Below are 11898 nucleotides of genomic sequence, written 5' to 3'. Positions count from 1 at the left end.
AAAACCTTTGGAATATCCCTTTATGTGTGTGACTCAAGGTAGCCTAAAGTAAATGTGACATGTGTTATTTATTGCATGCAAAAGGCTAAAACTGTTATTTAACTTGAATTTAGAAATTAAATAGTGATAACAGCCATGGACCGGCAGAATTTCTGTAGGAAAATGAACATGAACCAATCCAAACTCCCGGCACACATAACAGGAACAGACCCCCGGGGCGCAAACGGGCGCAGACAACATTTAGATGAACTCTGCGACCCAACGCAATAGTGGTTTCTGTGGCGCCGTTGTCCCCCAAGGACCCCTGGTGCTTTGGTCAGCTGGCGTTTTGAGTGGATTTTCCCAAGGCGAACTTGTTTGCTAACTGCATCAGACAAGCTGTCAGGCCGGGTCATCTCAACATGTCTGACCAGTTCGACATGCATGACTAACCCGTCCCTATTTCGCTTTGCTTGCATCTACATTTATATTCAGATATCAGATGATTTGTGGGTTTTTTCTTTTGTTTCTTGTGTGGTATGAATATTCAGTATGCAAGCTGGATTCTTATTACTAACTTCCATTTGTTGGAGTAAGAGGTGTCTGATGGGACTCAGAAGAAATGCGTGTCGGAGCGGTCTGCATTCTTTACATGCACGTGATAAATATGCTGCAGCTCCTGCATCCATCACTGTAACCCTCCTGTGGTCTACCTAGAGATCAAATCTGCTCCACTCTATACCAAAACGGAGTAGGAGTAACACACGATCTGACCCACCGCCGAGACACAATCAATCCTGAGGCTTCACGTTTTCTCTGCTTCGCACATGCTGAGACTTCTAGAGTTGTGGAGCACAATGTGTTTCTTGCGCAGCTTTCTCACCTCTCTGCCCCAGTCTGTGTTTTTTTTTTGTTTGTTTTGTTTTGAAACTCTGCACGTTGCAGCATCTGCGGTACCCCCACCCCGCCCTCTCTTTCTCTCGCTCTAACTGCCATCCCCTGTCAGCAGGGACAAATATTGACTTGTTCTCCAGGCCAGCTTCTGCCAAGATCAGAGTCCCGCTTCCCCCCTGCCTGTGCCATGTCTTAAATGGTAATTATGTCCAACAGGACTCATCGCTATCAAATCAAAGGACACCCAAGAGGAGTTGCTCACTGGTAATTAATCTATTATGCTGTGAACATTTGGGTTTTGGATAATCTTGATGTTTAGATTTGTAGTGATTGCAAAAAAAAAACAAAAAACTGTTTTGGACAACTTTTAAGCACTTTGAGGAGCTTTTAATTTGTCAGTTGCCTCTATAATTGAGAACACATGAATCCGCCGCTCCTTCTGGTTTTAGACCTGTAGAAGCCCTTAATGGAAACCCACAGGACTGTGTCATCAAACAGTTAAAGCCCCATAGTTAGGTAGAAATCACAACTGAGTATCGAATACACAAACGCAGGATGGATCCTGCTTTGCATAATCCGGTTACAGTCTGGATACTGGCCGTGAATCAATAGAGATTAGAGATCTATTAGTCTGAAGGTGTAAACCCAACGCAAGGCTAATTCATAACAAAGCTTTGATCCTTTGGGGGGGGGGATACTTGACACTGAAATAACAGGCCTGGGTAATGAAACTGCAGGTTAAATATTCACATTTGCTATCAGAACGTTCCCTTCTTTGTAATATTACACACTTATAAAACACTCGCGCACACACACACACTCATTGAGTCAGAGGAGTCCAGCTTTGGAGCACATGTCTTTAATGCAGTAGTTAGTTACAGTGTTCAAAAAAATACAACATATACATCAGCTTGCATTTCCCCACTTTTAGTGCCGCGACTACACCAAGAAAAACCCCCACTCCACCCGCTCCTGTTCCACAACATTTGTCAACCACCATCTGCCTTTCTACTGCCCCCCTCCCACCTTCCACCCCACACCTTGTTTTTTTTTTTCTTCTTCGCAAACTATATAATTAAGCTGCAACACCTTTTCTCCTCTTACGCCTCCCTCCCTCTGCCACCAGGCTTTCCGTTTGATCTCCCAGCTCACTAAATCCCGACAAGTGCTTAGAAAACACAACGGCTAGAGATGTGGACGACAGAAGGGTATGAAAATACTGTACGGCCATATGTTTCATCCAGTGTATATAGGTTTCAGTTCACAAATTATACCTCTTGTGGAGACAAGAAAACAAAAAAATATACTTTTCTATTTTTTTTCCCTCTCTCTCTATATATGAATCTGAGGACCAGAGCAGCCGAAGAGCTCAGCCAGCTGGCTCTGGCTTTATAAGTCAGGACGACACACACAGAATCAAATTCTCGTTGCAGAACAGGAGGGATACACATTGGAATTCATGACTGAAGGCAGTGAAAAGTTCAAAGTTCACCATGCCTCCTTCACCAGCTTTAAACAACCAGCACATGCAGTCTTCATTCTGACAAGTGTTCCAGTGGTTCCAGCTGGGACTGTCCTGCAGCCACGCTTCCGTGCCTCGGTCTCTAAACCTTGGTTGCCAGAGACTGGATCTCCGATTTCTGAGTCTGGGCACTGAGAGTGGACGACATGGAGCTCATCTGGCCGTGCATGGCCTTCTTCAGGTTGAGCAGGCACAAGCACTGGGAGCGGAAGCGCAGGTCGAAGAAGGCATACAGGAACGGGTTGAGGCAGCTGTTGACGTAGGCCAGGCAGGTGGCGTAGGGGTGAGCCAGCAGCACGAAGCGCACTACGCCACAGGAGTTCGGGGCCAGGTTCAGGTAGGAGAGGGCGTCCAGGCTCTTCAGCACGTGGAACGGAATCCAGCAGATGGCAAACACCACCACCAGGGTGGTGATGATCTTGAGCAGGCGCTTCTTCTTCTGGTCCTCCTTGCGCAGATTGTTGAAGTGGCGTGTGACGGTGCAGCCGATGAAGCAGTAGAAGATGGTCATAGCCAGAAAGGGCAGGAGAAACCCCAAGGCAGATGAGGAGAGGCTGAGTCCAGCGATCCACAGGTTCTCGTGGCCTTGGTTTATGGTCACCAGGCTGAAGTCCATGGCGCATATGGTCTGATTGTTGAGGTCTTGCATGGTGGTCCTGAAGAGCAGCGTGGGCAGAGACAGGATCCCGGACAGCAACCAAATGGCGCCGAGGGATGCCAGCATGGTGCCCCTGGAGCGCAGCTTGTTGCTGGACAGGGAGTGCACGATGGCCAGGTAGCGGTCAAAACTCAGGCAGGTCAGGCAGAAGACGCTGGCGTACATGTTGACCAGAACAATATAGCTGCTTATCTTGCACAGAGCCACGCCAAATGGCCAGTGGTAGCCCAAAGCCGTGTACACAGCCCAGAGAGGCAGGGTTACGACGAAAGTGAGGTCAGCGAGGGCCAGGTTCCCGATGTAGACGTCTGCAGCCCGGCGCTTGGACTTGGATCTCCACACGGTGAAGATGACCACACCGTTGCCCGACAGGCCCAGGATGAAAATCAGCATGTAGAGCACGGGGATGAGGGAGTAAGAGGGCTCCCACTCCGAGAAATCACAGGCAGTTTCATTGTCATCGTAATATTCGTAAGTGTCTGCATATTCCACAGTGGTGGATTCCATGATGCAGTGCCAAAACCGAACCAAAAAATCCTCAACAGAGGTAAAAGTCCAGTACAGTTCCCAGTGGAGAGAATCTGAGCAACAACAGCAACAACAGAAAAAGGTCTGCTGCTCTGCTGGAGGAGCAAAGGGCGACTGAGAGTGAGAGGCTGCTGGCGCTGTCTGCCTTTTTAAACTCGGCCCTCTACACCCCTGGTTCCCTCCCAGAGCGACCCCCAGCCCCACCCCTCCTCCCTAACTTCCCCCAACAGTAAAACATCTATCAGCTCTCCCCCTCTCCCTCTGCCCCGCTCTCTCACCTCTTCTGGCACAGCCCTTCACTCTGCCTGCAGGACAAGGAGCCCTGCTGCAGTCCCCTGCAGACGCTGACTGCATTTCTACATCTGCAAAGCGAACACTGCGCTGTAGAGGAAATGAAAGAAATACTTGGCAAAAAAAAAGTTGTCAATGAAGTTAAGTTAAATATAAGTTTCTAGATAATAAGATGGGGACAGCGGTTAGTCTATAATGTATTTTGTAAAGTTGCAAAAAGTTCTGCTGTGTTGTTTTTTCTTTTTAACAGAACCAAGGGGTACTGTCAACATAAACAAAAAGTCAGTATGAATGCATCCAGTTCTGTCTACCACTGGCAAAAAAAAAAACAGGATCAGACTCTTTTTATGTTCACAAAACCTCTGAGTTCACAAAAACTCTTCAAAACTGACTTCAGTTTTTAAATTCAGATGTTTTTTTTAATTTCACATTTTTGTCAGATGCTCATCCAGAAATTCACAGATAGGAAAGACTCTGCTTTGTATATTTGTCCTACGGCCGTCGTGATGAGGTACTTGAGGTCAGGAGATCATTTGAACGGTTGTGAACTAAATTTACTTTTTTTCCCACTTCCCTTTCTGACCTAGCTTTCCCGTCTTAGTGTCAACTAGATATCTAAAGCAATCAAAATTGACAGAAAAGAGAGAGAACACAATAACTCCCTCTTCCTATTTTTTTTCTGTCTAGGTCTTTAATAAAAATGAAAACAGCAGTTTTTGATTGACTTCAGGTGCCATGGCAAAACATCCCCCATGTCAGTGGAAAATCAGACCCATTCACATCAAAATGAAGCTCCACCAATAAACGCTGTATTAGGCAGGTCATTTGATGTTCAAAATTAATTCAAAAGTGCCAATATTACCACCTTTTATGATAATATAAATAAAATTTTCCACTACCAGTTTATCATGCAGAAGTTAACTCAAAACAGACACAGTGTAGTCCTTCAAATCTTAAAATATGGATTGCTTTAGATCATGAACTGAATTCCATTTTTTTATTATCCCTAATTTCTGCAATTTACCAATATGTTCCTGTGGGAAAAAATCAGAAAAATATAAATGACATCAACAGATATGACAGAATAATAACTTTCTATCAATGTTTAAAGTAAAAACTGCAAATATTTCCCAACAATAACAACATATCAACAGGTCAGCTGATCCACAGAATCTCTTTGGTGTATATTAGGGGACTTTCCTTTTTAGGAAATGTGGAGTTGTCATCTTCTCCAAGATTTTATCAACTTGTCTTAATTCAATATAAAGGTTTCTTTACAGCTTAATTTGCTCCATGATTTCGTTTGAAAAGGAAAGGCGTCTCTGGTCCTGGAACAGGTCTGGACATCTTAACCTCCTCGTTTTCCATCACAATCACCGGCGCTAAAGGGCTGTTAAAACCGCAAGTTGCGCCACATTTTGCAGCTGTCACTTATCACTTTTTATCTGTGAGTGTTCGACCCTTAATACGTAAAAAGGCAAAACGACGAAATCAGAGTTAAGGCTGAGAGGGATCGCAATCGCGTCGCGCTTTTCCTTTTCTCCCCTTGAAGATTGGATTAAAATAAATAAATAAATAAGCGGCGACAGCGCAAAATGAGCGCTGTGACTCTACTTCTCAAGTCTGCGAAGAGATTTGCAGAACAAAAGGACAAGCAAACACACGGGTCTGCAACAAAAACAAAAGGAAACTTCGCATTGACACCGCCTTCAACTTTTCTTTTTTCGTTTTTACGTTTCCTTACAGTGGATCTGCTGGCACAACATGCTCACCCACCTTCACCACTGATTGCGTCATAGCAGCAGACTAGAGGTCTGTAATTGATTTTTTTTGGTGCATTTTAAGTACAAATTATGTAATTTTAAAAACTAAAAGATGCTTAAAAAAGGGAAAATTTAGTTAAAGTCCAGAAAATTTTAAAGATATTTTTGCTATGACTCCAATGAAAATATTATTATACAGCAAATTATACTGAATACCTTTCCAGTCCACACTTTTCAGATTCTGTTTATTTTTAATTCATTCATTCATTCATTCATTCATTTTTGTATTGTAGTGTAAACAAATCAAGTTAAGCAAAGCAAATTGTTGAGACGTATCACAAATGGAGTCCAGTGCTGTCCTTTAAGTATTTATGGTACATAGTGTGTTTTTGTTGATATGGTTTATTATAAATGAGAAAGAAAGTGGGGGGGAAAATGCATAGTATGAGAAAAAAAGATGAAAATGAAAGTGTTTTAACTGCATTACATGACTGATGACAAAAATAACAATACTTTTAGTTTTTTTATTTGTAATAATATCTGAAAACCATATCATTGCCATTCAATAATTTTGTATTGATCTGCCACATAAAATACTAAAACGAGAAAAAGGTTGAAGGGAGTGAATACTTTTGCCAGGCCCTCCACCCCCCACCACCACCACCAAACAGCTGTAATCAGATCCCCAAACAGCTGTGAGGAATTATTCTGTGGAGAGAAAAAATAAAAAGGAAAGCTTGAGGAGATTTGTGAATTCTTTACAGCACATTTAGGAAGGATAATCTCTGCATAAAACAGCCTTTAAAGCGGCGATAACAAGGAGCCGTTGCATTAATTCTCAGCGTGGATTGTTCCTCTGTAGGTGCACTGGATCAGAGAAATAAATATGTCTGATGAAAGCCAGAGCTCCATGGATCACAGCTTATCAGCTCACTGTGAGTGCCTGCTGATTTGGGTTTTTTTTGGTTTTTTGCTGTACATGGAGCGTTCAGCGCTGGCTTGTGGGAATCTGACATGGCAGACACTTTATCTTTCCTATAACACGACTCAGCCGGAGAAACGTTTGTTGTTGTTTTTCTTTCCCAAGCTCACTTTTTATAAATCACTTTCCTGCCATGTATGAAAACTGTAAGGTTTATTATTTTAAGTGCAAATGATGCGGGAGATATCCAGTATGATAAGACACGTCCTCCTTGGAGAAACTTTAAAGGTGTTTTATGGCTCCACTGCTCATACTGGATCCACGGAAAACCACCTGGAGACTCTCACCTCGGCTTCAGCCTCCACCCCCTGGGGGGGGGGGGGGGGGGGGGGGGGGAGAGAGGATTGACGCCTGGTGCTGGCAAGCCCAGAATCTGTTCCTCAAATAAATTTGCAAATTAAAAAACAATAAAGCAAGCAGATAAGAAACAAATGGTCGGATCAGACCGTCATCTCGGGTATCTTCGGAGACCCTCCTCACTTGCTAATTGCCGCCTCTGAAAAGGCGCCGAGATAAAGTCCCGCTGCTGATGCCGAGGTGGGAGAAGCATCAGCTGAGAGTGAGGTCTCGCTCAGACCACATGACTTTCCAGATGAAACACGCAGGAACTAAACACGCGTCATATTCCGCTGCAGCTGAGTGGGAGAGCTTTCTGAACCCGGCGTTTGGGACCACACACACGTGTCCGTTTCCACAGCTGCGGCTGCTTCTGCTCTGCCGCTGAAATGACCCGGCTGTTCGCAGCGGGACAAAATGTTGCCGTTCAGACAGAAGTCGTTGCTGTCTTGGGTTTTGGGACAACTGAAGCGCGGGGTGTTTATCTTGACGAAGCTTACAGGAGACAGGGGAGCTCTGGGGGACATTTGCAGCGGGCACGCGTCATCCGCGGTCTGGAGGAGATAAATCACTTTAGGTTTAATCTGTGACCTTTAGGCTTGTTTGAAGTGAAAAGTTGTTGGCACAAAGCGCTGATTATTTTTCCTTTTCTTGATTTGTTGCCTACATATCCCGCAAGGTTGCAGAGAGCTAAGGGTCACAGATTAATCTCACTTCAGTGACAATATCTGTTCGTTTACCTCTTTCAAAAGTTATCAGTGTGCAATAAAGATAAAAAAAACCCAACTCACAGTAGACACCACATTTCCAGTAGCAACAGCCTTTTTACAATGACTTGCCTGTGGCACATCTAAAAACTGCAGGACTGTGGCCCTCGAGGCCTGGAGTTTGAGACCCCTGATCTACACAGTTCTGAATCAGGATTGAACACAAATCCACACTTTTGGATTCTTATTTGTGAAATATTTTACATTGCAGACGATTATGTTGGTCTTTCACATAAAATCGCAATGTATGTGTGATCCTAGAGTGACTAAATGTGAAAAGCGTCTGGAGGAATGAATGCTTGTGCAAAGCATTGCATGTTGATGGCTGAAGGCCTCTCTGCTGTTTCAGATGATGTTCCTCAGCCTCTGCTCACTCTTTGCTGATTGGCTGAACGTCATGTCAGATTGCAGCTCATCTGTGTGACGGAGATGCTTTTAAAATGGTGGAAAAACAAAAATCTGAGAATGAGAGAAAACAGGAAACCAAAAAAAAAAAAAAAACATATTTTATGGGAAATCCAATATAGTGTAGTTGGCCCCATCAAACTACTGAGCTGGGGTCAAACACAGCTATCTTTTCCATACATCTGCAGCTGTTGGCATTACTCTGAAGTGAACAACGACCCTCCGCCCAGTCATAAAGAAATGTTTGTCTTGAGAAGGCTGCTCTATTGTCTCGTTCTGCTGCGCTAAGCACTTCTCGGCTAACGAGCAACACACCTGCTAAGAATCACACTTCCTGCTTGAGTCACAGATACCAATTCTTTCACTTTAGGTTTTTCTTCCCCCCCCCCCGTCCTATTTTGTTTGCTTGAAACTCAACCTTAAAAACATCTCTGAGAAATTGAACCGTATTATTAGCGCCTCTGTGCCCTTTGCGCGCCTTTCTCTCTCCATCCCGTTTGGCGCCGCAGTACCAGTCAGCTGAGACAGCACAGCATGTTTGTGCGTATCAAAGCCAAGTTCTCCTTGGATGGCTCGGGTGAAGCGGAGCGTTTATCTGCAGCAGAAGTCAGGCTGTCTGTGGCTGGGAGACAGCTGGGCTTTGACATCCATATCACAACCCAAACAGAGCCGAACCGAAATCACTGTTTGGAGTCCAACTGCAGTAGCTGTAGCTAGAGACGAAATTGCCACTGTTTATTTGCTGCTTATCTACTTTCCGAATAGCTTGGCCGCCATGAAATAAACACACCGAGACATGTTTGGGACTCCGGCCGACTCACACGGCATTGTTTCCATGCAGAGCCTCTTTTTCTGCCGTTCAATTTTGCCCCCCGCGCCCCCAACCTCACACACACACAATCAGCAGGTTAAAACCTATTTTAGTGCTTCTTTTTATGCAAAATAGTCAATTTGTTGAACAAAATTCAATGTATACACCAACACAAATTAGCATATTATTAGTTTAACAAAAACTTGGCATGCATTTGTACTCTCCTTTACAATTATCAAGAAAATGAATTTCTTCAAAGAGATTGAAAAGATATTCATAAATGCCTCACTCTGCATTCTACGGGTATTTCTTAAAATGAAATAATTTTGAACATCTTTTCACATTGATGTAATTAGGCGGTGTGCAGATAAAAACTACTTTAATTTGATAGATACAATAATGTTTAACACATTTACACTGAAGGTTCAGTTTATGTGATCCATTAGAGTCTGGAGGGCCACATAAAATGTCGTGGTGGGAAACATACTGACTTGGAAAGACTGACTACAGATATTTTAAAAAATTGTATTCACAATATTTATGATTTTCATGCACGACAAGACTGTGATAAAGTTTTAGGGGTGTGTGTACTTTTGCAAGACGGCGCGCTCTGATCGAACAGTTTTCTGCACTTAAGAAATAAAGCGGATGAAGGAAGATAATCAGGAAGCCAGAACCGAGCCAGCGAGTCTCCCCGATCCAGCTGCCCCAGCGGCTCCCTTCTCGTCCTTCCCGGTTGTCTGTGGACTTCCAGTAGCTCGGTCAGGAACAAGGAGGTCGCAAGGTGTTTCCCCTCCTTCCCTCTGGACCACCCTAATATTTGTGCTACCCATCATACGCCGTATGATGGGTAGCACGACTCTGTTTGACTCAGTGGCCAAAACTACAAGCACCACAGGATGTTCTACAATGGGACAGTTTGTCTTCCCAGATGAGATGCGTCTATGTGATGTTTTTTTTTCTCCCAGCTGCTCCATATAAGCTATTTATTTATCAGATAACCTGATGGAATGATAATATAAATATTATCAATCCTCGCTTATCATTTTCGCACAGTGCAAATATAGAGAATAGGTCAGATCAGATTAGCCATTCCTCACATTATTCCTCTCTTGAACCCGAGTCTCTGCTCGGCTCGATTCGCTCGTGAGATCTGACGGTCACCTTCGGGCAGCAGGAAGCTCAGAAAGGAAACCTGGTGGAAGATATAGGAAACAATAACACAGCAGGAAGCAAAGAAGAGCGATGTGGCTAATGACAGAGAGGACACTGGGGAAGACATTAAGGGACAATGGACAGGTCTGATGAGAGGGTAAGGCTTGGCTGGGTAGTGGGGTTTTCTCTTTGCAGCAGAGTTAATGATGGGGATTAGGAGGTCGTGTGTGTGTGCGTGTGCGCGTGAGTGTGTGAAGGGGGTCCTGCTGGGATCTCCAGGCCTCCCATCATCCCAGGAGATCTGTGGGAATCTGACTCCATTTGGCTTAAACTCTATTTAAAAATAGACCCCCGCGTGGCTCAATTAGGGGGAAATTAGTCTCTTTTTACCTCCTCTGCAACAACAGCTCGACTGTTTCTTCAGCTTTTCACAAGTTATCTCTCAAGTAGGGTTGGTCTTAAAGTGGCTTTCACAATCAATATTTCGACCTGCATTTTAATATGCCTGCTTATTTCGTTGAGGTTTCCCCCCTAAACCATAAGAATCTGTCTGCATCTCACGGTAAAAGAGAGCAGAGCGGCCTTTTCACCTCCAAATACGATTATCGCCTGTTTTCTTTTTTAAGTAGAGCAACAGAAACCTGAAGCCTGATCCTGTTTTAAGAAGTCAACGTGAAAAAACCTGAACCGAGATCCATGCAAGAGCCTGGAACCAGGTGCTTTGCAAACCTTCTGTCCAAGATCTCAGAAATCCCAAAAGGAGCTTTATTGCCGTTCTGTGATCATTTCCTTCAGCGCTGGAAAGAAAGTGCTGTCAACTGGCCTGATTGGCACTGAGAAAGAGCAGAGCGTTAACTTAACAAACGTCCTTAGTGAGCAAGATGCTTTAGCTCAGAAAAGTTTTAGCATTTCATCCCTAAATTGCTCTTTGTATGAGTTATACGCCTAAAAATGTCTTTTTTTTTTCTTGCAGCTGGGTACGAGAAGCAGATCTGACCCAAAGCTGGAGCCATTCCAGAAAAAATCTAAAAGCCTCTTTTATAAAAATCTGCCCATACTGGGAGCGAGCCAGGAATATCTGAGGCTATTTATACCTCAGAGGACTTACAGCTACAAAAAAAAAGACAGTTCATCACAGACAAGACGCGTGTTATGTTAATGTTAGTTCAGCGCAAAATATATAAGTACCACATATAGGCATTTTATCAGTATCTTATGAGAAATGTCACGAAGTACAGATTTTATTATGCAGGCTAAAGTAGAAAAAAACTGCATGGATACGCTGCTGTTGCAGCCTGAAGGCAGCAGTGGAGTGAAGGAGCGGTCCCCAGCAATAGCGGGATTGCAAAGTATCTAAAAGCTGGCGGCGGCGTGGCGACGGCGTGGCGGAGGCCGCGCTGCTCTCCCCATCTGTCAGCTGTTTGACAGACAGCAACAAACTGTAAATCGGTCACCTCTGCGACGACGTTGGCCCTCCATCGGCTCAGAGGAAACAAAACGTCACAGCGCCTGTCGTTATGTAAAAACAAAACAAAGAAAAATGCCTTGCCTTGGGAATAAAAGTTACATTAGAAAAGTAAATGTTGCCTCAAGCGTTGGTTGAGCTGCTTCTTGAAAGGGAAGTTGTCTCTTTAACACCTGCCCCATCTTAAGTGTGTTTAATTGGGATTTTACAATATGGAGCAGCATAAAGTTGTAAATGTGAAATAGAAAAAAAATCATTTTCTATATTGTAGTGAAAAATAGAGTGAAAATGAGGATGCGCAGACGGAGCAAAAACAATAAATTTGTACGATATGTTGCCTCA

The 11898-nt window shown here is 43.9% G+C and overlaps 1 protein-coding gene across 1 annotated transcript; it reads right to left on the bottom strand.

Annotated features, from left to right (window-relative positions):
- Positions 1 to 1716: 1716 nt before the first annotated feature.
- aplnra (apelin receptor a) lies at positions 1717 to 3716 on the bottom strand. The gene has a single exon (XM_032579725.1). The coding sequence runs from the start codon at positions 3558 to 3560 to the stop codon at positions 2478 to 2480; it is 1083 nt and encodes a 360-aa protein (XP_032435616.1). The 5' UTR covers positions 3561 to 3716; the 3' UTR covers positions 1717 to 2477.
- Between the last annotated feature and the right edge of the window lie 8182 nt (positions 3717 to 11898).

Source organism: Xiphophorus hellerii, chromosome 12 (assembly GCF_003331165.1).
Source record: "Xiphophorus hellerii strain 12219 chromosome 12, Xiphophorus_hellerii-4.1, whole genome shotgun sequence".
In the NCBI taxonomy this organism is placed as follows: domain Eukaryota; kingdom Metazoa; phylum Chordata; class Actinopteri; order Cyprinodontiformes; family Poeciliidae; genus Xiphophorus; species Xiphophorus hellerii.
Note: the sequence above shows the minus strand (reverse complement) of the source record. Positions and strands in the feature narration are given on the sequence as shown.

Excerpts from the sequence above, each read along its gene's own strand:
- aplnra (XM_032579725.1), bottom strand. The coding sequence starts at position 3,560 with ATGGAATCCACCACTGTGGAATATGCAGACACTTACGAATATTACGAT.